The sequence below is a fragment of the Patella vulgata genome, chromosome 4 (assembly GCF_932274485.2).
Source record: "Patella vulgata chromosome 4, xgPatVulg1.2, whole genome shotgun sequence".
Lineage (NCBI taxonomy): Eukaryota > Metazoa > Mollusca > Gastropoda > Patellidae > Patella > Patella vulgata.
Genome location: NC_065882.2, coordinates 54,769,396 through 54,795,386, shown reverse-complemented (window position 1 = coordinate 54,795,386; position 25,991 = coordinate 54,769,396). Strand labels below are relative to the sequence as shown.

Sequence of the window (25,991 nt, the reverse complement as noted above, 5' to 3'; positions counted from 1 at the left end):
GACAGGTGTGTGGCCCCATTTTTCTAGTTAGAATTTGCATTATAAGATTCAGATATAGCACCACAACATTTCGAAACTATTTTTAATCGTATTACTTATGATGAAAATCTTGACCTTTTTGTGGGCGTGGAAGATCGGACAGGTTTTAAGTGGGCAGATTAGTAGGGATGCGCCCCAATAAAACCAGTCAGATTTGATGTTTTTAGAATCGGCTCATACATAGCTAACATTTGGCAACAATTTCAGCTATATTACTTATGCAAATTTTGGTCTCCGCCCAAACGTTTTAAGACAGTCAGAAGAGAGCATGGCCCCACTTTTTCCGGTCAGATTTATATTTTTTATAATCATGTGATCCCAGCCTCCCCCATCCCCACTGAAACCTCTTAATACTTGGAGTTTTGAATTTATCCCACCAAGAGCTACCAATTAATATGGTCAAACCTTCTATTACTTATAAGGCAGTTTTTTCGTCCTGGCTCTTGGACTATATAAAGATTGAGCCAAAACTGGGTGGGTTTTTTTTTTAGAGCGACTGGATAAAACTGTGTTTTAAGGGAGATAACTGTGATTGCACGGCTTTGTGGAACTCTTCAATGGTTGTCATAACAGTGATGAGGTAAAATATTAAAAAAGAGAGAAAAAAGACCCCTGGGTTAGCAGGTGCTTGGTGCATAGAAACGGAAAATGAGAGCTAGAATAAGGCAACCGTTTAACAGATCTTTTTAATTGTAAGTATTTTTTAACAGAAATTCAAATGGTATTCATCAAGTCACAATTGTAAAGTGTGGTATTTTTGTAGAAATGTGAAATTGTTCCACATTAGACATACTAGGTCATTATATTATTAGGCTAATGATGTCTCCCTAAATGGTTCCACAAGACAAGACCACGTTATAATATATGCCTACTGTTCTTTATGCCAAATTGTCATTTTTAATTTACAATTGTATCTTTTTTGTGTCAAAATACCCCTCAAAATGCGATTTCCAAGCAAGTTTGGAAGTTGTAACCAAATCTACCATTAGGCCTATTTTAACCCATATCACAATAATTTACATCAATATTTGATAATACTTATCCTTATGCTTGGAAATTGCATTTTTGAAACAAAAACGTAACAATTTTAAAGTAACAATTTCATATTTTCTAAGAAACTCAAAACATAATTATTTCTATGTCTTTTGCTCAATAGGTTGTCAACTCACTATTATACGATCATAGGTTATCTTTCTCACACTTAAAAATCTTCACACCGGAGATAATACACAATGATCTCCCAATTACCTCCCTTGTTTTCCTATTCCCCACCATGGAATAGCTATCTTCAAACGTTTGAATTTGAAGTTGAAAAAGATATTTTTGCCAATTTCTCAACTGGCAATAGTGAATTATAGGATTATTCTTTAACAAGGTAGGACTGTTTATAGATACCATCTATTTTAGGGCTTTATTTTAATACATTTTTAAAATATAACTTAAAAATATGAAATTGTAACTTTAAAGTAGCTAAGTCTCTAACTCAATATCATCCAAAGTCTTACACGTTGAAAATACAAATTATTTGTCAATTCAAATCAACATTGATGTTGTGATCTTACCAGGAAAAGACAGGCTTCTGATATCCAATATTTAAGACAAAATAAACATTTTACCATTGTTACACGAATCGTGTACCATAGTCCGTTTTAGCGTCATTTGCAACAAGTGACCAGAATCAACGAGGCTAGACATATTCAACTTGAGAGCCTACTTAATAGACTGGAATAACCAGACGCTAGAAATTGCTATAGGGTTGAGACACATGCTGTATTTCGCTGGACATAACTGATTTGAAATTAGAGTCAAAAAGGAAACAATTGAATGTAAATCAGTTTATATACAATCAGATTACATTATTATATGCGTTTCGACCCATTTGGGTCAATTTCTAGGTCCTAAATATTAGCGATTTAGCTCCTTTAAATTAAAAATGCCAATCTGACATTTGGATGGATTTAGTTAAATCGTGCTACCATACTACCATGGTATTGGAATTACATTCAGTTGCTCAGTGTGTTAGACGTTGGTCAAGTAACCTGGAGGTCCTGTGTTAGGTCCCTGCGTTGGCTGAGAGATTTTATCAATATTTTCCGGCATGGCTCCAGTTTTCCACCATGTCACTGGCCTGCAAGGGACAACGTATAATCATTCGGAGGAGAAGGAAAAAAACTGAGGTCGTGTGTACACATTGGCATCTACCTAAGAACTCTTGATAGTTGGAATTTGATATAATAGTAGGTCATATATAGCGCCGGGCAGAATTTCCCTCATAGCACAGTGCGTGTCTGGTGTATGCCCGTCTTCATTAGCCTAGTCAGTGCAAAACATTGGGATGTTAAACCCGAATTGTGTTTCACATACTGGTACCCATTAATTGTTTGTAGTGTATCGTCCAACATTTAATCATATATATACTAGCAAATTGCTATTTGTGGCACAAACATGCTCAGTATTAAAATAGCTCTACAAAACCAGAACCGAAAAAAGGGTCACTTGTATTCAATTGGCATTGCATGACAATGTGCATGTCATTTTCATGGAATATCCCATCTTCAATAGCAGGCCTGATATTGCTTTAACTCTGTTTATCTTAACAGGACCTACACGTAATACTCTGCATTTTTCTGCATTTTTCGTCACTAATTTCGATGGGTTACTGACCCTGCTCACAATCTCTTATATTCCTCTAGGAAAAGATCATCGCAAATTCCAAGTCTTGCACTTTCCAACTGAAAAATCTAATTGTGATAACGAGTTGTAAAGTTCAAGGTTCGTTCAATGTCAATGTTTCCTCTTCAAATTTGGCTTTCAACGACTAAACGTATCTATTCCTTTATGTGTTTGCATCACATGTCTGTGGTAAATGGTGATAATTTTCTAAAGTTTAGGAATTCAGATGTTGTAAAACTTGTAGTCGTTGCTTCATGAAAATAGCCATATCCAAGCGCTGTGAGATAAGTTTTCCCCTTTGTGATCGAACCTAAAATGAAATTGTTTCTGTTGATGGTGATCCTTATCAAGGACCTACTCCTATTATAGCCTACTGTCAATTTTAAGTATAAAAATGGTGTCAAATAGTATAATGAATATAAATGAAATCATTCGTTCTTTAGTTTCAGATCCTGTAAACACCTGTATACTGCTATAATTCAGAATGAAACCAAATAAAGATTTGTCAGAGTTAGCAGATGAAATAACCAGCTGTTCGAAAAATGCCAGCAAATACTTGCAGGAACAGAACTTTGAACTAGCAAAACGAGACTTTGAAGAAGCATTTGAAATATCAAAACAGATAAGAGATCCTTTCACTCAAAGAAAATGTGCTTTTAATTTAGGTGCTGTCTATATTCGTTTGGGAAAAGCTACAAAAGGAATCGAATATCTTGAGCTGGCCATTTCACCATCCTCCAATCATAAAGATGGAAATGCTGATCTATATTTCAACATGGGTCTTGGTTATGAAATGTTACACGAGTTTATGACTGCTGTGGACTACTTTAAAAAAGCTTTAAAAGAATATAAAGAGAGTGATGCAAATACAAATGATGTCATGATAATTGAAACATTAGAAAAGTTGGCCAGAAATTCTCGGTATTTGAAATTGCATTTAGAAGCAGCAGATTGGTATGAAGAACTTGGTGCGTTGTATCAAACTCGTGGAAATGAAGAAAAAAGACTTGTTTCTATTGGTGAACAAATTGTACAATTGCGGAAGGCTAACGAGAGAGACAAATGTCTAAATCTGGTTTTACCGATCACAAACCAACTAGAACAAATTGTCATCACACCTTTAACTGGTATTATCAATATCCATTTTTTAAAATTTTTTTTAAACTCTTCCATGTTAATTAATTGCTATGAAGATGAGACCATTTACACACCTACTGGTATATAATAGCTGATCAATTGGGCATAATTTATAGATAATTCTAATGTGTTGAACCCTTAGTCTTACTAAGTTACATAAGTTACTGATCCTACCAATCATAAGGTTTCACACATTATAATCTATCTCCCCAAAAGGATGATTATCATTTCATGAGTGATTAGTAGATATGATTATCTCTGTCTGCTGTGAGTACTGTATATCGTGTAGATTAGTTGGCAAAAACATGCCAAGAAATCTAATCTAGTAATTTAAGTTCAAGGCAATGTGGTGGACTTAAATACCTTTAAAGTTGGTATAAGATACATTATAATGCAAGATTTAGAGAAAGTTGGCCATTCTTGCTATAAAAGTTCAAAGATACCTCTTTAAAGATGCATTATGCAAGATCTAAATCTGCCTATTGCAGATCTTTCTTTAGGCCTTAAATATGATATCAATTATTAATTAGACATTTATTCATATGACAAAACCTTAGGCCAAAAAAAAAAAATTCTGTTTCAAGTAGCCCGACCGACCCATTATAAAACCTGCCTGCCAACTCTTAAATATTTTTTAGTGTCAAGAGAAATAAAAAAAAATTTTGTTCAACGAGCGACCGTTCAGAATACTCTAAGCCTACTGGATTCGTGAAAATGCCTATACTATTTGTTGCTATAAAAGAATATGTCATCGTTCTAATTTAATCTGCATTTCCCAATCGGAATAGGCGGGTACTGTACAGCGAACGATTATTAAGATCTGCCTTGCTATTGACGCGAGATTGCTAACTGACGTAAAAATTGAGACTACAGGTTTCGTATAGATTTACCACTGCACATTCCGAAACGCTGTAATCCTCACAACTTTCATTCTAATAAGTAACTGCACGCAATTGGACAAAAACAGAGAGAGAGAAATGGGGTTTAACGGCCACTCGACACAAACTAGGTCATTTCGGGACTAACACATGGTTCAATTTTATTAGGTTGGACAGACGACCCTACTCCTTGTCACGTACAACCGTTGATTCGAAACCACGCCAGTTGACTCAATGACAGGCCTTATGATACAGCAGGCACGTGTTAACCATTCAGCCATCCAACCCTCCTGGACAAAAACAAGTGAATGTATATTTCAAATAGGCGGATAGGATTGGTATGTGAAATAAGACAAATTAATTTATTACGCACCTATTTTGTGCGACGGCACGGTATGATTCTTTCCCTTGAACAAAATGGCCTCTGTTATTTATTTTTTAGCATAGAACGATTAAAATGTCCATTTGCCCCCTAAGAGAATATTTAAATCATAATCTAGCCTTTGATCACATTTTAAACAATTATCCAAGAACTCCATCCACTACAAAACCTAACATAAAATTGAAGATTTTAGCACAGAATATTATGCTATGTAACATTGAAAAAAAACAAACCCCTACCATATTTTCCATCCGTTACAGGAAATGGAACCCTTTTTTTTTAGGTGATAATCAACTCTCTATCTAGAAAATTGGATGGTTGTGATTTTTGATGGATTGAAACATGATTACCATTGAATGATTTGGGTTAAAAATTGATAATTAAGACTTTGTTTATCATAACAATGGTAGACTATGCTATTAGTATTCTTCAAAGAGTGATAACTTTGCTCAGAATGAAGTAATTTGACTGAAATTTTCAAAATATATTCCTTTACATGTGAACGTATTTTGTCGTTGCACCTGTCCATCCATTTACATTTTATTTGTGGACCTTCTAGAAGTCACAATTTTTTTCCAATTTTGATGAAACTTAAAAGATTTGTTTATATCACAAAGACCTTGGTTCCTTTCGATACTGATTGTACAAATAAATCGTTTTTATTTAGCTACCACTTGTTAAACTATTATACCAAGAACTGTGAGCTCTTTATCTAAATCTTACACAATGCATCTTTAAGTTACCTTAACAAGTAGACAATGTTGCCATATTCTGCTCTAAATTTTATAATCACTGAATGACATTATTAAACACCTATCAATTAGATTTTTATCTTACTTTCACCAAAAGTTTGTCAGTGCTAGATGTATTTTGTTTATATTTCATATCATTTAGAGAACATATTGTTTAATTTTCTTTATATTTCAGCTAATATGTTAAATGATGTTGGATTGGTTTTATCACAGTATGAGATGTTTGATAAAGCTGAGAATTGTTATAAACGAGCTTTAACTATGGTGTATGCCTTACCAACCTGTGCTAAACTTGAAGCTATCCTTCTACAGAATCTGGGAGCTTTAGCCAATTTAACAAATTCTTACAGTAAATCTATAGAGTACCATTCTAAAGCTGCTGTCAAATTTGGTTAGTACAGTGAAATAGGATGAATCCACTATTGTTCCTAAATTAAGTTTAATAAAATTTACTAATTGTAAACATTCAGTCTACTAATAAAATAAGTATTGTATCTACACAAAATGTTTTTACATATTTCCTAAAACTACTCTTTTGTTCAAACTAGGATCTTTTATTTTCTAGAGCAATTAAAGAACCCCGTAAATGAAGGCCATTGTTTTGCTAATTTAGGCTATGCATACAATCAAGTTGGTGATGTTGATAAAGCAATGGAAAATTTCTTTTTGGCTTTAAGGAAAGCAAAGGACACAGGTAAATGATATGGAAATAGTCATATTACATAGCAATAATATATCTATTATGTGTAGTAATTATGACATTACTACCATGTCTGAAGATATATTGAGAAATGTCTTTAAGATAAGAATAGGATACATGTGTTAGACAAAGGATGAGACTTTATATTTTCTATAATGCTGTGAAAGGTAACCAGAAATAACATATGATCAGAATGTTTTAAAGATATAAACCCTTAGTGATCATCTTAATATGATCTTATAGAAGCTGACAATGCCTGCTTTTGTCTTATTTTTTTAAAACCTAATTCACTAGGTTTTCTTTTTATATTTGTTGGATAATTATCCATAAAAGAATTGTTTATTTATTATGCTGTTTGAATGACTTTTAGTAATTGAACACACTAAAATAAACATAACAGTTTTATGGATAACAATTACTGTATTTCTATTAAAGCTATGTCTAAAAAATGATTCTCTTGTTGTTATCAAGCACAATACATAACGACAAGAGAATCATTGTTCAAATGTAGCTTTAATAGAAATACAGTAATTGTTATCCATAGAACTGTTGTGTTTATTTTATTTATTATGTATTGGTGTGATTTTTCTGCAGGTGATGCCCATTCTGAATGGCAGGTTTTAGAAAGTCTAGGAGCTTTAAGTTGTAATCTTGGTAACTTAGATCTAGCTATCAAATATTATACTGATGCTTTTAAATCTATAACAAAAGACACTGGTATCACGACATCCTCATCTGAGGACAGAATTCAATCTAAACTCTTTCATTTGATGAAAAAACAGGCTGAAAAACAACAACAGATTAACAACCAACAACAACAACTGGCTTTAAAACAACAAGAGCAACAGCAGCAACAACAATTTAAAATCCAACAACAAGAAATAATCACCAAACAACAGCAAATTATTACAAAACAATCGCCACAAAATAATCAACTACAGGTTTTGAAGACACAATCATTTGTGTTAGAAAACAACCAACTGAGAAGTGTAGATATTAAACCTAATAATGACACTATTACAAATAAGGTAAACGACACTAATGAGCTTGGATGCAGTGATCTTTGTCATTTCAAGGAAACTGGAAAAAGGTGGTAAAAGCGTAAAATGTTAGATAGGTGACCTAAAGCCAATTAGATAGGAGATGTAAAAGTCTAGGATTAAACTTTACTACTTGACAGACCTTATGGTCACCCTTCTTCCCATTTCTGATAGGATCAAGAATGTAATATAGTAGTTATAATGTATGTGCTGATTCAGGAGTTTTGATAAGGAGTGTAAGGGGGGGGGGGGAGTTTTGGGTGGTACCTTCGTAAAGAAGGTGTGAACAGTGAATAATGGAGGTCTGAATTTTTAGATGGTGGTGTAACACTTTGGTAATTAAGACAATATTGGGTCTTGGAAAAATTGTTGCTTCACTCTTTCTATAGTGTCAAATCACACGTACTTAAAGATACATTATGGGACATAAGATAAAGAGCTGACACTATAATAGTTAAAAACCAGATAATGTAATGGGAATTTGCTGAAAATTTCATTCAAATTGGTCCACTCTGAACTGAGATTTTAGAAATTGAATTTTCGGCCTAGTCTCGATCATCATCACTAAAGTCAGTACGATAAAAAACATAGTCTCGATTATCCATTTCATGATTAAATTATGAATGGAAGTCGAACAGCAAATCAGAACCTAATCCAATAAACATCGCAGGCTAGCGATGCCATCGAGAGTTGATTATGGTCTGGATAAGTTAATTATTGTCTAATTAATAATTTAGATAACATTTCAGGCCTAAAGAAAGACCTGCAATAGGCAGATTTAGCTCTTGCATAATGTATGTTTAATGAACATTAATGATATATTTATATATAAAAAACAGTGATATTTTGGTATAATCCTAAATATTGTCAAACTATCCATCAAATTCTATCTGTTTATTGACCTATGGTTGGTAGACCAAATATGGTAATGTTCTCCCCCATGGTCTTGGGAAATGGGGAGGTTTATTCCGTATTTGGGATGGTAATTAATGTCAAGGTCAATCTAAGATGTGCAGAAATTGGGGGGTTATAAAGGAGGGTGTTGAGCGAGACTGGTCAGAGCTCACCCGGGTATTCCGAGCAGCTATTATTTATTGAGAACGAGGAACCTTCGAAGCCATTCCAACTTAACGATAATTAAAGTTGTAGGAACCATTTAACCTGTAGTTTTATATATTACGATCACGCAGAAAACAAATACAACAAGGAAGTCCGATAGTACTACAGTGGTTATTATGTTTGAAACTGCCTGGATTCACGTCTTGTAAAATTCACAATGTTATTTTCTCTGGTGAGTCTATAGTTGCAAACTGTTAAGTATTTGTGATTTCTGTTACATTTTACTGTGAATGCAGAAGTTAGGGTTAAAATGCAAGTGTTGTTTTATTCCAGTTAAATCAATCAGTACCAGTAGCCCTTCGACCAACAGATTCAGCTCCAGTTCAGCAAACTAGGCAACAGTTAATAGCTTTAAGGTAATTGAGAATTTACGCAGGAATGAACACTTTTCACCACCTATTAATTTTGATATTAAAGGAGCCAAGCCTTTAACTCCATATCATCCACAGTCTACGACATTGCAAATACAACTTTTTGGTGAATTTAAATCAACATCTTACCGTGAAAAGTTGGGCTTCTGATATCCAATATTTAAAACGAAATGAAAATTCAAACGCAAAAGCTGAGCCAGAATGCTTTTTGAGTGCCATTTTTATGAATCGATTCGATGAACGAGGCTAAACATATCCCATGTAGGAAAATACTATCGGTGTGGACTGGAATAATCAAGACACCAAAGACTGCCATTCAATTCTGACACTTCTTGTATTTCGTTGAATATAACTGATTAGAAATTAGGGTAAAAACAGAAACAATTTGTTTGTGAACACTACACAGGTCACAATTTTGATCCAATTTTGATGAAACTTTAAATTTCTGTTTATATCACAAACATCTTGGTTCCTTTCGATAATCGCGCATATACAAACGTAACTTCCCAAATTATGGCCCTTGATTGTTCAAAAAATCGCATTTTTAGCTTGTGGATCTTTACTTAGACTTAGTTTGTGGATATAGCGCATTATAAATATGCACATTATTATTACTTTGTTTTAGGCGTTTAAGGGTGAGAAGATCAGGATCAAAGCGAGAGTTTGATAAAATAGCACGAGGTGTTTATGTAAGTGGTATTGAGGATGTGTTAGACACCAAAGAAATTGATAAGATCAGTACACATAGTAGTCAGACATACAGCGGTACTGATGTAGACAGTACTGATTCTTCTGTCAGTAGTAGTAGCCTCCGATCATCACAAGATAGAAGGAAAAAGAACAAGTAAGATTGTATTCTATTTATCCAAAATGTTGAAGAATTTATTAATTTTTATACATGTTGAAGAATTTATTAATTTTTATACATGTTGAAGAATTTATTAATTTTTATACATGTTGAAGAATTTATTAATTTTTATACATGTTGAAGAATTTATTAATTTTTATACATGTGGACGTATATTGCCGTCACCCCTGTATGTGTGTGTCTGTTTGTCGCCTACTTTACATACTTAATCCTTATACCCTAAGGATGATCCCTATTGTTTTCGGTACATGCTCGACCCCCAGGGGCAGAGCTCGGCCCATATTTTGTATTTGTTTGGTTGTTGTCTACAGGTTGCATTTCTTAACGGATCAACTTCAAACTTTGAATACTTTATTCCTTATACCAAGGGATCATCACTATTGTTTTTGGTGCATGCCCAAACCCCCAGTGGCAGAACCACACCCATTTCTTGTATTTGTTTGTCATCTACAGGCTGCATTTCTTAACTTATCATCTTGAAACTTTGCATACTTATTCCCGATACTCTAAGGAACACCCCAATTGTTTGTGGTGCATGCCCAACCCCCAGGGGCAAAGCCACACCCATTTTCTTTTTGTGTGTGTGTGTGTCGCCTACAGGCCGCAATTGTTAATCAATCGTCTTGAAAACTTTTCATACTTATTCCTTATGCCCAACCACCTGGGACAGAGCCACGCCCAATTTTTGTGTGTGTCTTGTGTTTTGCCTACAGGACGCAATTCTTAATGGATCCTTTTGAAACTTTACATACCTATTCCTTATACCCTAAGAAAGACCCCTATTGTTTGTTGGTGATTGCCTGACTCCCAGGGGAAGAGCCACGCCTAATTTTTGTGTTTATCGTATATAGGCCGCAATTCTGAATGGATCAGCTTGGAACTTGGCATATATATTCCTTATAGTCTAAGGGCGACAACTATTGATTTGATGCATGCCCCGACCCCCAGGGACAGGGTCATGCCCAAGTTTTGCGTTTAGCACCCTAAGGCCACAATTCTGAATGGATTATCTTGGATGATGTCCCTCTAGAGGTCATAATTTTTATTGGATTTAAAAAAACGTTTTAGGATATCACCGTTACACCCTAATGATGGTTGAGTTCAAATTTTCGTGAAAATCGGACCGAAACTGTCGGACAAAATGGCCGCCCCTTGTACGCAAATAATGTGAACGTCTGGTATATCAAGGTTGTGAACCTCCTAGAGGTCACAATTTTGATTCGATATTGATGAAACTTGAAATGCATGTTTGTAACGTAAAGAACTTGGTTCATTTCGATATTCGCGCATATCGGATCGTAACTTCATGAATTATGGCCCTCGATTGTACGAAAAATTGCGTTTTGAGCTTGTGGTCCTTATAGAGGTCACAGTTTTTATCCAATTCAAAAAAAACATGTGAATATATACTATTCAAAAAAAGTAGGGGATATTTGATTTTTAAGTGTTATTAAAGTCACCTAATGAAACTGACGAAGAAACAAATGACAAAATGAAATGAAGTTCACATTCATCGATTTATTCCAAATGATCGTTAGACTAAGTAAGGCACAGACTGACCATTATAAGGGTAAAATGATACCCGGGGTCAAACAGCAAAGTTACCACAGCATCACAACCAAGTCAGTAACGGGTAAATCCTCCTCTGTTTGCCAAACAAGCATTGATCCGACGTGGCATACTCCTAATGAGACGTCTAAGGTCATTTTGGTCCAGATTGTCCCATTCCTGTTGCAACGCAGCAGCAAGTTCTTGGACATTGGCAGGACGTTGTTGACGTTGACGTAACCTCTGTCCAAGCATGTCCCAGACATGCTCGATGGGGGAGAGGTCGGGACTCAGTGCTGGCCAAGGTAATGTGGTGATGTTCTGTTGTTGGAGGTAACCTGTAACGATCCTGGCCCTGTGACATCTTGCGTTGTCATCCTGGAAGATGAAACGGCGGCCATGACGTCGTGCGAACGGCACAACATGGACTGCCAAGATGTTGTCCCGGTAGTACTGGCCTGTAACACGCCCTGCAACAACATGTAAAGCCGTTCTTCCAGCAACAGTGATGCCTCCCCACACCATAACAGAACCACCCACAAATCGATCATGTCTGATGACGTTAACGTCTTGGAAGCTCTCGTTTCGACGACGCCACACCCTCCTACGTCTGTCCAAAATATCAACAGTGAACCTTGACTCATCTGAAAACATCACATTGCTCTTGCCTGAATGTGATGATCTCTCAAACAAGGGATCACGCGAGGACGTCGGGCGCGAAGGTGACCCCTATGCAGTCGATTCCGAATCGTCTGGCCACTCACTCTCACACCAGTGTCTGTTTGAAGACGAGCGCTGATCTGATTTGCTGTGATGACACGATTTCTCAAGGCCAAGGTACGGATAAATCGATCCTGGGCTTGAGTTGTCGCCCTTGGTCGACCTGAGCGTGGTGTGTCCTGTACAGATTGTGTATCACGGTATCTGGACCATAGCCTGCTTATGACAGACTGAGAAACATTCATCGTCCGCGCCACAACCGCCTGTGTTGTGCCGATCTGTAGCATGCCAAGGGCACGTAACCTTTCATTTTGGGTAAGCCGACGCATATCAAAATTTGTTTTCTGGTCACTAAAACAATTAAACTGATGTTTCCACCCTGGAATTCAATGCCACAATGACTGTAACATTCAAAGTCAGAGTCGTGCAAATCTTGGGTTGGACCCCCATGATGATCCCAAGCATCACCTGCATTCCATGCGGTAGCTATTGGTGCGTTTGGGCGTCACATGTAACTGGAAATGTTTCTTCTGTTAGGTTCTATAGTGACTTTTTTCGTAGTCATTTGCATATTTTAGTATTATGCCCCCAAAATCAAATATCCCCTACTTTTTTTGAATAGTATATCACAGTTATAATGATGGTTGAGTTCGAATTTCGTGAAAATCGAACAAAAATTGTACGCAAATAGTGTAAAGATATGATATATCAAGGTTGTGGACCCTATAGAGGCCACAGTTTTTATCTGATTTGGATGAAACTTTAAATATATGTTTTTATCATAAAGATCTTGGTCCCTTTTGATAACCACACATATCCGAAGGTAACTTCCTTGATTATGACCCCTGGTTGGTAAAAAAATCACATTTTTAGCTTGTGAATTCTCTAGAGGTCACAATTTTTTTTCCGATTTTAAAAACCGTTTAGATATATTCCCATTCCACCATAATGAAGGTTGAATTGGAATTTCGTGAAAATCGAAATGAAACTCCCCGACAAAATGGCCGCTCTTAGTATGCAAATTGTGTATAAGTATGTAATACAAAGGTTATGGACCATCTATAGGTCACAATTTTTATTCAATTTTGATGAAACTTAAAACATATCTTTATATTCCAAAAATCTCAGTCCCTTTTGATATTTGTGCATTTCAGACCATAACTTTCTGGATTATGGCCCCTGATTGTACAAAAAATCGTTTTTGTTTTTTGCTTGTTTTCTATCCATCTCTTGCAAAATGGGCGTATCCTGCCTGGCAGCCACTGGTTTGTTAATATTAAGTCTGTAAATTTGTCAAAACAAACCCTTCTTTGCCTCTTGTCATATTTCATATTACATTCAATTTCTTCATTTTAAAAAGTACCATATTGATCAATGCAGGATGTTGACGTATATTGCAGTGTTAGCAATGCTCTCGTTTTAAACATGATTAGGTCATGAATTATAAACCGAAACTGATGATTTAAATAAAATTATTATGAATGAAATCTTTAATGAAATGTCAACCCCAAGTATATCATAAGAATGTTCATGTACCAATGTAGCTATAGATACTTACCTCATTGATCGCTAAGTGATTTGCAAGATGGTCTGTTTTAACAACAACTATATTTTTGATGGTAACTTGAATAAATTTGACTGTCATAGATATATGTCTATTAATTATTCAAAGAATTTTTTATTTTGAATTGCCATTAAGTCACTTTGTATAATTATAGACAGATTTATTATGTACTCCCATAAAGATTTATTAAACTCCTTTTCCCAAAAATATATGGTATATTGATTCAATAATATGTTGTGATTTTATTACAGTTTTATCCAGTCAGTTATTGGAAAAGCTGAACAAAAATATAAAGACTGGAAAATGGAACATTCTGAAAAAGAAAAAAGGTAAAATAAAATGTTATTTAGAGGATGAGCCAGTTACAAATAATCCCTTTTGCTGATATTAGTTTGTTGCATTTAGAGGATGAGTCAGTTACAAATAATCTCTTTTGCTGATGTAAGTTTGTCGCATCTCGAAATATATGATAATTAAAGTATAAAAAAATACCCATAGCTTTATGTGTTAATGTTATGAAGCAATGTTTTTATAACTTACAAGAGATTTATACAAGAAATATGCAATACATATATTTGTGTTAGTTCAAAAGGCACCAATGAATTTATTTACATAAATCCAGGTGAGGTCTTGCTTAGTTTCCGTTATGATCTGTAGTCTGTTGATTGTGATAATGTTATTTAATTTGTGACATATTTTATATAGAAAAAACGTTAATGTTGGTAAAAGATCGTCAGACAAATTAAGAGAATCCATTTTATTGATTGATGAAGATAAAGAACAAGTACAGTTAGCTATGCAACAAATCCTTAAAAAATCTGGTAAGAACACCCTCCTCTCATGGATAATTACTATCTGCTGTTAATTGATCTAGAATGTTCAGACTTTGTGTAGATGTTGATTAGGTGAATGTCTTCACTCAGTTCGATCAAGAGCATATTCTGCTTAGGCTAAGTCGCTGTCGGTCTGTCTGGCGGTCCTTCACACTTTTTGCAAGTTGATGTAAGTTAGTTGACTGTCGTGTTTAATAATGAGCATTTTCTGCTTAGGCTAAGCAAAGGTAGGTAATTTGATTTGGCAGTTCTTTGAAACCTGATAACTTGTCTTTTAATTAAGTGATAGTGATGAAATTTGGTGTATTGTTTCTTTACATCAATACCTTGACTAAGTTTGACAGTGAGGATGTGATGCTCAGATTAAACAGGGATAGTCAGTTTGTTCTGAGTGACAGTGCTGAAAATTGGTGTATAGTTTCATTACATCAATATGTTGACTTATTTCAATATTGCGCATTTTTTGCTCAGGTTGTAAGCAGAGGGTTGTAAGCAGTTTGAATACTCAATGCTTTTTAAACAGATAACTGTGGAAGTGATTTATGAGTGTCATCTGTTTATTTTGGGACATCAAGGTTAACTACCCGGTATTGACTGGTTATATCGTCAATAGGCAGACGAAGTGACTTATCTTCCTACCGTAACCTTTGACGCTAAGTCACTTCGTCTGCCTATTGACGATATCAAAGTTCAAAGTTGCAAGTTTTTATACACCCACATTTTAATGTGGACATCGTATATTGTCGTCGCCCCTGTCCGTTTGTTCTCAATTTGTTTGTGGACACTCTACAGGTTACAATTCTTATCTGATTTTGACAAAACTTGAAATATAGGTTTATCGGCAAAAGATCTCAGTTTCTTTTGATATTGGCATGCATTTGATGGAAACTTTATGAATTATTGCCCCAATTTTGATGAAACTTAAAACATGTGTTTATGTCCAAAGATCTTGGTTCCTTTCGATATTCGTGCTTATTGGACTGTACATTCCAGGATAATTACCCCTGATTGTACAAAAAAATCACGATTTTTAGCATGTAAACCCTCTATAGGTCACAATTTTTATTTGATGAAACTTAAAATATATGTTTATATCCCAGAAATTTTCATTCCTTTTGATATTTGCGCATATCGGACCCCGACTTCCTGGATTATGTCCCCTGATTGTGTGGAAAATCGCTTATTTTTATATCTTGTTTTCTGTCGATCCATCTCTTGCAAAATGTGGGCAGATCTTGCCTGGCAATTGCTTGTTTATTCTTTGAGTCATACAACTCATCAGATACAAAATATACAAGATTATTTACATATAATATAGATGGATGAACAATGTACCGGTTATGTTTACATATTATTGATTGTGATTGACAGTTATTAATTAATTAGGTAAAGGTTTGGATTTTTTATTTTTCCTCTCTGTCTTTACAGGAAATAAGGAAAACGAAGAGGTAATTTGATTATATTTTAATTTTTATTTTCCAATAAATACAACATTTGGTTGAGTTTTCTCTCATCTATTGTCTAGTTTATGACCCCAGCAGTATGATATGCAGTCACTTTTTAACCGTAAGCACAACTCAAGCTATTTTGAGGTCCAATTAAGCCAGATTACAAACAGTCAATTCATTCTTGACAACCCAGTGTTATGTTGTTTGCTTGAATTTCAGTGTCGGGGATTGAAAATGATCTTTTTAGCAAAGAGCCAAACCATTACTATTTTCATTTGAAATTTGTAAAAAGCAATGACCATTTTAGACCATAACTTTATGGATTATGGTCCCTCGTATGATAAATCACAGGTTTTTTTTTTAGCTTGTTCTTATCCATCTCTTACAAAATGTGGGCGTATCTTGCCTGGCAAACATTGGTTCAATATGGCAGCCAATCTGGGTAGAGATCTCAAAGTAAATATTTCTATGTGTACAGAATGTAATTATCATTCAGGATTCATCATCTGAAAGTGAAAGTGACAGTGAAAGTGGTAGTGAAAGTTTATCAGAAACTGATGAGGATAGTTCGGATACAGAACACCACCAGAAAAAGTGAGAAATTTTGTTTACACCTTGATTTAAATAGGCGACGTACTCCCTTTAGATACCCTTTGAAAGTGGTTAATATTCCTAAGCTTATAGATTTGGATTAAGTTAGTTTCTTGTACATAAATTGTGGGAAATGGATTCGTCATTCTAATTGAGGTAGACTGTCTATATTGTGTTTGTTAGGTGAATATCTTGACGGCTTTCAATGATGAGCATTTTCTGTTTAGGTTAAGCGGAGATAAGCAATTTGATTGGTGAAGACTTAAATAGAACACAATAAATCTGCTTGTATTTGAGGTAGACTGTTTAAACATTGACCGAGTTCAGTGATGATCATTTTTTGGTTAGACTAAGCAGAGAGAAACAATTTGATGTGTGGATACTTTAGAACACAATAATTCAGATTCTGATTGAGTAATAGTAGTTGATGAAACTTGGTGTATAATTTCATTACATCAGTACCTTGACTAAGTTGGATAATTGCCATTTCTTCTCACATTATTAAGCAGAGAGATAAGTTAATTACGCAATTTGATTGCTGGATGCTTTGTACAAAGATAACTGTGGAAGTAATAAAAGAGTGTCATCTGCTTGTTTTGGGATTATGCTTAGGATGATGCTCTTGATACCCTTCAATATTTTGCAACTGAGGTGCCTCATGGCAACAGGGGCGCCGGAACGGGCGAGGGCCAGAGTACCAAAAGATAGGGGGGCGGGGTGGGGGTGTCTCTCCCCCCGGCCTCTAGAAAATTTAGAAATTTGTCAATTCTGAGAACACTGTTTAGAGCACCTCTAGCATTCCAAATTCCAACATAAAATCCTTTAAAGTAACATGATAATGAAAGAGACAAAAGCCTGATTAGTGCAAGAGTCGGTTCACGACCGACCAGAGAGCAATTACATATCTATCATTTAAAAATGAATAGACTCGTAAAAAGGTTGAAAAATTTCATCATTAGGGCATGGGTATACATCTATACCCCAGAAAAGAGCAGGGTACCATTTGTATACAGTGGTACCCGGGTTCCGGTGCCCCTGCATGGCAAGTACTATGTTTATAAATTGCATTTGTGTTTCATTTCTTGCATTTTAACTTTTTCAGAAATGGTCCACCAACATTACCTACCCAGTCACCACCACAAACATTAAAAGATTACGAAACTCCTGTACCACTTTATGCTGAAATAGAGTTAGGCACAGGCTCAAAGGTGGATCAAGGTAGGAATAACGAAAAACCAAAAGAGCCCCATTATGCAGAGATAGAATTTGATACAGGACCTAAAATAAATGAACTTGAAAAAAACAAAACAACCGAGGAATCTCCTTATGCTGAAATAAACTTTGGTACAAGGTCAGCGGTTGTAAGTGCAGAACCAGGTGAACGGAAAAAGTCCATGGATTTTGGACCAAATTATTTTGCTGATGAATATATCATTCAAGATGCTTTTCACAGTAATAAAGGTATCAGTAATGGTTGGGTTAAATCTAATAAGCATCGCTACTAAGTTAGTACCAACGCTGGTACATCTCCATAATTATACACAATATAGATAGGCTGCAGTAACATTTTTAATTCATATGTTATAGAACAAGAAATTAATTTGAGAAAACATTTTTGTGATAAATGGACACAATACCCTTACCGGTAATAACAAAAAATATCAGTGGTGATTAAATCATAGTAATTGTCTGATATTTGTATGATTTCAATAAACAACATGGACAAAAATGATATTGTGGGTCATCTTAATTTAAATATGGTATATGTTCGACATATTAATTTCTTGGTTTATTGTAACTATAATTAACCTACATCATAGTTCACAAATTATCGGGGGGTTGGGTGGCCGAATGGTTAGCGTGTGTGCATGAAATCAGAAGGTCCATCATTGATTCAGGTGGCGTTGTTTTGATTCCCCGCTGGTACGTGACAAGGAGTAGGGTTGCCTGTCCAACCTTATGGGTTTTCTCTGGGTCCTCCAGTTTCCTCCAACTGCTGAAGGCCCCTGTGCGCAAGCTAATTATTGAAATAAAATTGAAGCATGTGTTAGTCTTGAAATGACCTAGTTTGTGTTGAGTGAAGTTAAACCCTCCCTCTCTCTCTCTCTCTCTCTTTTTCTCGCTCTCACAAATTATCATTTAAAATTCATCAATTTCACAAATGGCTTTTAAAAGCATAGTATGAGTCACTTATTTCACAAATACTTATTTATAATTCAAGAGACAGGAATATTAGCTGGTAATTAATTAGTATGTATCTAAAAATGAGGAATTATGTTCGTAATTAATTTCTAAATTCCTCTGTTAAACCAAATAATTTATACATATTTTTATACTTAGCTTAAAATTAGAAGTACAAATTTGATGTAGGTCAAAATGAAGTGTTGAATTTGGTGGATCTGATGTGTTATTCAATTAGTTATGGGCCAAGCTTTTCGTTATTGGAGATTATTAGGTGCTTACTAGTTTTAGTTTCATTTTTGGCTTAATATTTTGATTAAATATAATCTGTAACATCTACACACTTTCCTTATCTGTAGAAGTAAAAATTTTCAACGAAGACAGATTGTCATTGCACAAAGCTAATCAACATATAAAATCCAATCAAATTATTTAAATTGCTAATTTTACATCTGACCCGAATTAATGAGATCTAGCTAGTCATGTTATAGATAAGCTTAAAAAAATGACTATTTATTAAACATTTTCCTTAGCTTTGATGTATATATACAAGCATATTTACCCAGTTGTGCATAGTTATCAATTATAAGATCAGTGGCTTATTAATTTTTTTATTCAAAAGCCCAAGATTATGTTTATCTAAAAATATCCTTATCAACAGGAAAAAATAATGATTGACTAAGATATGTATGAAGTCTATAAAATGAAATGATATTATTCATGTATGTCAAGTTAAATGGAAGGCATGTGAATAGAAACAGCATGGTAGACATCAAAGATAGCATGAGGGAATATGTTAATGTTGTGTCTTGTATTGTATTTGGAAACCACAAACGGCAGATTTTTTAAAATAGTTTACATAGTACTTTACATTGAATTTATGACAATAACAATTATTTTCTTAGTAGTTTGGTATATTCTTTAAGAGACAGTAGAGACTATAACTTTCAGTTTGGAGAGTTTGTGGCTAGTAAATCTTTTCAAACTGAACTTAATTTTAAAATTTCAAAAATATTTGAATAATAAATCTTATAACTGTTCAGTAGTACTATATTTTGTTGAATATTTGTAGCCACTAATTTACATATGATTTGTAAAAGAAGATTAGAAATTGAATGAATAATAGTCTTAATACAAAGCTGTATAAAATTTGATATATTATCTAGTTTTAAAGTCAACAAGTTTAAGTGACACAGTTTTTGAGACGATTGAAACCCCATCAGAAACTTTGAAGAGAAGTGAAGTACAACAAGCCAGTACTAGCAGGTATATAGTTTACTAATACTTAGGGTTAAGGTGATCATTGCTAAAATTTGAAACTGATCTAAATCATAATTTAGGCAGTGCATAATGTAGAATTGTCAAATTGGTAATAAGCTGTAGAGATGAATCCATAGAATAGATACTACATGCCTTTCAGTATGACCACAGATATATTGGCATTTATTAGTCTTCCAAATATTTAACTGAATATTTTGATTACCTCCATTATAGCCTTTAAGCGCTTGACATTCGTGACTATATAATACTTTCTGTCAACCAATCTGCTTCTGCCTTAAAACTCATTTGGATGTTTTGTATTAGATGATTATTGACTATTTATTTCAATATTGTATTAATTAATTTATTATCATATTAAATGTAGTTATTTAACATGTTCAATTCCATAACAAGCATCTGCTGTTTGTCTGCAGAAATCCTTTTATAGCTTATAATGTAATTTTATAGCTTGTGAGTTGTGACCAGTGCCAAGAAATTTGATATTGATTCTCATTTAGAAGATTCATTCGAAATTTTTGAATATATATCCTATTAATAAAAGGCTCATATTTTGAAATGGCCAACAGCTCATATGCTATGTAAGACTATACACGTCTCATTTGTGTAAATAAATAAATAAATGACAAATTAAACTGTTCACAGTATACCAGCATCTGATCATACTCAAATGTCAAGAGCTGAACGGTAAGTCTGTTCATATTAAATATATAACGAAAAAAATCATTGGATGGATAATAAAACTAATAATATTAAGAATATACTGATACCTATTTTCTATGTAGTATGTAGAACAGTAGACTGTTTTAAAAAATAAAAAATTAAATTTTTATTGAGTGTTGGATAATGATATTCTATTTTAATTAAAAGATCATTAGGCCAAGCAGAGTAAGTATTTTAATTAGATGATTATAATTTTATTTTTAATTTAATATTTTGAGACACCTAGTAAGATTAGATAAGTATTTGACCAAAATTCAGAAAGGGGCATAGTTATTATGAACTCCACAAAATGTAATGTTGTATTTGACCGCATGTTGAAATTCCAGGAAGTTCCCTTCGATACAGAGAGATTTAAGTAGTTTTGTAAAATTTGCGTTTATTTTTAGAGATGAAAATAGTTTTGTTAGAAGAATTTGGATAATGCATAATTTACATTTGGTGTGTTCTTAGTTCATTGTCCGAAAAACAGCCCTCTTGCCCCCCCCCCCTTTTTTTTAGGAAGACAAAAATAGCCACATCAAGCACGGAAATACGGCCACATAAGATAGCCATAGACATCAGCTTATCCGATAGAACAACTTGGATGTTGACCAAATTCAAGAAATAAGATCTCTATCATGTGAACAAGGTTGAAAAAAATTTGTTAAAAAACTGTAGCCTCTATCCTGTTCGCAAGGTTTTTGAGTAATTTGGGGGATAGGAAGACTATGAAAATCTGAATATCAATAGAGGTTGTGATGTCATCACCCCAAAGCTTTAAACCAAATTTGAACATAATCATTTAAAAGCTGTAACTTCTGCCAGGTTATTACAGTTTTCAGAAAAAGAGGGGGTTACAGTTTTCATAAATGAGGGGGTAACTCAGAAAATAGATTTAGGTTTGTCCTCTCATGACCTCAATTCTTCAGACCACATTTGAAAAATATTTGTTAAAAACAGCTGACGGACGGACCCAACAGACATGTGATGACATATAATACACCCACACAGCATATAACAATTAATAATTGTTGTCTGTTATCAAAGTATTAATATACAAGTAAGAATCATATTCCATGGTCAATGAATTCTCTCTTGTTACTAGGTATGTAATGTAACATTTTAAACTTTTACTCTAACTGCATGTCACTTTAAGTCACATATTTTAACAAAAATTTATTTGATTATTATTCTAAATTTATAACAAATACTGTCACAAAAATAATCATTTTTTCAGCAATAACAGTAACAGATTCAATTATTTAAGCACAATTTATAGTACGTTACTGTATGTTACGATCTTGGTCATGTTCTGATCAATGATCATGGAAGCAGAATCTATACAAAAGAAATGAAACAGCCTATATCAAGGACTGTTTATGATCTGCCAATATTATATTTACAATGTGCAAAACATAACCAGATATAGGCATGTGGGCACACTGAACTTTTGTTTGTATCAAATTTTCACTTCAAAAACTTATATCTAATTATAAATGATTTTGGCCAACACCAGGAATCGAATACGGGATGTCAAGGTTAACGAGCCAACGTATTACTCACTATTACTCACCGAGTCACCGCATAACCAATTAACAATTCAAACTTATTTATGTGATCCAAAATTCTATGTTTTTACCTAAAAGAAAGAGGTCTGGTAATTAATGTTTAAGATGTTACCCTGGTAATCATATGAAATACTGATATTTGGTGGTTAATATTGAAGATGTTAGTCAGTAGATATTTATATCTGGTGGTTAATATTGAAGATGCTACCAAGTAGATACTGATATCTAGGGGTTAATACTGAAGATGTTGCCCTGGTAGTCAGTCATCTGATAACAATACTTCTGTAATGAATTGTCATTGAAATCCAGATATATACAATATTAGTTATGATCTTAAAAAATGCATATAAACCTGATTACTTTTTTGTGATTATTCTTTGTGTTTTGTATGATTAATACATTGTACATCTTCTATTTTAGTGAAAGATTTCTGTTTGAGCAGTACCAGAAACAACAACAGACTGAAGTACATCTACCAGAGAAAAAAGAAAGTGAGAAAACATCCAAGATATGTGCTGTGATGTGATTTAAAAATATCCATGTATTCAATGAAATTGTCCAATCAAAACTTTTCACTGTGATAACCACAATCTTATATTCTTTTGTTATTTATTGATACATTATTTTGTATCTGTTATATTTTTGCTAGTTTATTTTTGTTAGTTTATGTATGTCCTTTTCATGTAATCCGGGATTTATTAATACTGATTTCTTAAAGGGGCATTTTTGGAGAATAGATAAAGAGTTGACAGTTCTTGCTATAATAGTTTTAAAAAAATAGATAACGTAAATAGAATATGCTGAAAATTTCAGTCAAATTGCTTCACTCTGAACCGAGATATTAGCTTTTGAATTTTAGGCTAGTCTCGATCATCATTAATGAAGTCGATACGATAGAAAACAAAGTCTCAATTATCCATTTTTAGGTTTAATTATTTTTTTAAAAATGTATTCTAATCCGCTACATATCGCAGGCTAGTGATGGTATCGAGAGTTGGTTATGGTTTGGATAAGTTAATTAATATCTAATTAATAATTTAGATAACATTTCAGGCCTAAAGAAAAGACCTGCAATAGGCAGATTTAACTCTTGCCTTATGTATGTTTAATACTGATAGTTTTAATAAATCCTTAATGCATGTATTATAATATATTAAGTTTAAAAAGGTATGTCTCATATTGTTTAATCCATCCCAGTTTTAGAAATAAATATACAAATGCATACCTTGAATAACCGTAGTCTAATTGATATGGATAGATTGGAATAGAGGGATTGCATGGTTTACTGGAGTATTTTGACTAGGCTGCTTTATCGTGTGTCTAGGGTAGCTATTAAAATGGAAATAACCTCTATAGAGCTTGGAAATAAATTGGGATTTGGAGGAAAAATATCCTCACAAATGTTCATTTGAATACTGTAATTGCTAAATCAGCTAATTCATACAGATTCTCAAACATTTGAATTTCAAGGGTCACAAAATATTTCAGAATCCTGGAGGATATAATTATTTCATTGCACAGTTTAGATTACCAATTAAGAATATTTTAATTATACATTTGCATTTATAAGATAATTTATCTCTTTATTTTGTCACAATGTTTTATAAGATATTGTAAAAATAATATTATTCTATTTAGATTAATTATATTTTCTTCTTCATTAGCATCTACATATTTTTCATATATACCAGTACATATTTTTGATAAGAAAAAGTAAATGATATACAATAGATGAGATACAGGTGTCTGGATTTTAAATTGGCATCCATTTTGTTAAATGCTGTCTCCTTTGCATTTTGCACTTCTGTTATGCGCATTAGGCTTAATAGTTTTTTGGGGGTTTTAATTTTAAGAAAAATAAGATGTTCATATCGTATTACAAAGTATATTATAGATTAGAAACTCATGTGACCCATGCTGGAAAATTCAGTCACAATGAGGAAATTTTAAAAATTGGGTTATTGTTATTGGGCAATTAAGTTTATTTTCTTGATTATCGAAGAAGCCGCCACAGCTATACCTGTGTTCTGTTATCTCCGTCACATGACTCAATTAAAATAAGTTTTGTGTTTACAATAGGTCTACTGTTATTTTCAGGTACCATAATGGTATCAGAATCTGAAATCCAGATAGAATACCGCGGAGGGTGTCTGGGCCGAGAATATTTTCGTATTGTATGGGTTTTAAAACTTGTTTCTATTCGTTAAAATTGAGATTATCGGTAATATTTTGAGATTCACGGCTTCACAACGATGCCAAGTATTATGCAAGGAGATTGGCCGTATGTCAAAAAAAACCTAATTTCGCTGAGAATTTTAAGACAAAAGAAAGATTTAACAATACGTTAGTCTTACAAAATGTCCAAATAAAGGTGTTTTAGGATGTTTTATTGCTATTTTAATCTTTTGGGTCGATAGATAATATATTTATAGACTCATTTTTGTGAAAATCTCAATTTTGATCAAAATTAATATTTTCACTTGTTTTGTCTGTAGCTTATATTAGACTTTGCGCATTCTGACTCATTTTGCCAGCACGGGTCACATATATTTACGAAAAGTTATTGATTATTGTTAAGTTTCTTCATTATAGATTTTATAACTTGATTCTTTTTGTATGCTGAACCACATTATACTTTATATTTACATAGCTTTTTTAGAATAAAATTTTAACTCAAACAATCAGTATTGTTATTCATTTTCAGTTGTAGTTCAGTTACATGGTCAAGAAGAACAGTCAGAATGGTCTTCACTTCTCAGGGTTGCTGTCTCTGACAAGGAAATTGTTTGAGATCGTACAATTTGGTAGTGTACTCAAAATATATTGTTTTTCAGTTGGTATTTGAAGAAGAGTGGACCAAAAAGCAGCTGTCTGGTGATTATTCTCCCATTGCCATTGCACACAAGAAATGAAAACTACCATGTTAGTCTCCAAATCTCCTATAATAAAGTGTCTACTTTGTTTGTTCAAACAAATATTCCTTCAAAATGTTCAATAATAAAGTAGTAATATGAAAATCGCTAAACCTGCCTTATGATGGTGCCTCAAACAGGCAAAGTGAGAGTACTGCTCAAGTAATGTGTCCCTTTCCGGCTCCAACAAATTTTACAATCCAAGTATCTTGGAGAAGTCGATACTGCTGTGAATATATACTATTCAAAAAAAGTAGGGGATATTTGATTTTGGGGGCATAATACTAAAATATGCAAATGACTACGAAAAAAGTCACTATAGAACCTAACAGAAGAAACATTTCCAGTTACATGTGACGCCCAAACGCACCAATAGCTACCGCATGGAATGCAGGTGATGCTTGGGATCATCATGGGGGTCCAACCCAAGATTTGCACGACTCTGACTTTGAATGTTACAGTCATTGTGGCATTGAATTCCAGGGTGGAAACATCAGTTTAATTGTTTTAGTGACCAGAAAACAAATTTTGATATGCGTCGGCTTACCCAAAATGAAAGGTTACGTGCCCTTGGCATGCTACAGATCGGCACAACACAGGCGGTTGTGGCGCGGACGATGAATGTTTCTCAGTCTGTCATAAGCAGGCTATGGTCCAGATACCGTGATACACAATCTGTACAGGACA

The 25,991-nt window shown here is 33.9% G+C and overlaps 1 protein-coding gene across 3 annotated transcripts; it reads left to right on the top strand.

Annotated features, from left to right (window-relative positions):
- Positions 1-591: 591 nt before the first annotated feature.
- LOC126817847 (uncharacterized protein DDB_G0290301) lies at positions 592-25,067 on the top strand. 3 transcript variants are annotated; one of them, XM_050545011.2, is made up of 16 exons: positions 592-731; positions 3,156-3,839; positions 6,037-6,252; positions 6,427-6,555; positions 7,156-7,589; positions 8,994-9,076; positions 9,717-9,935; positions 14,043-14,120; positions 14,497-14,612; positions 16,053-16,072; positions 16,569-16,666; positions 17,766-17,881; positions 20,011-20,110; positions 20,768-20,809; positions 20,993-21,010; positions 22,813-25,067. In XM_050545011.2, exons 2-16 carry the CDS (start codon positions 3,197-3,199, stop codon positions 22,916-22,918), a joined length of 2,418 nt encoding a protein of 805 aa, XP_050400968.2. In that variant the 5' UTR covers positions 592-731; positions 3,156-3,196; the 3' UTR covers positions 22,919-25,067. The 3 variants fall into 3 exon arrangements, with proteins under 3 accessions (XP_050400968.2, XP_050400966.2, XP_050400967.2); XM_050545009.2 differs by having other exon boundaries at positions 17,766-18,124; XM_050545010.2 differs by lacking the exon at positions 20,993-21,010 and having other exon boundaries at positions 17,766-18,124.
- Positions 25,068-25,991: the final 924 nt, after the last annotated feature.

What these genes read in the sequence shown, in the direction of transcription:
- LOC126817847 (XM_050545009.2), top strand. Translation starts at nt 3,197, where the DNA reads ATGAAACCAAATAAAGATTTGTCAGAGTTAGCAGATGAAATAACCAGC. An exon ending in GAAATAAGGAAAACGAAGAG is followed by an intron (nt 16,073 to 16,568) that starts GTAATTTGATTA and finishes ATTATCATTCAG; the next exon opens with GATTCATCATCTGAAAGTGA. An exon ending in TGCTTTTCACAGTAATAAAG is followed by an intron (nt 18,125 to 20,010) that starts GTATCAGTAATG and finishes TATATTATCTAG; the next exon opens with TTTTAAAGTCAACAAGTTTA.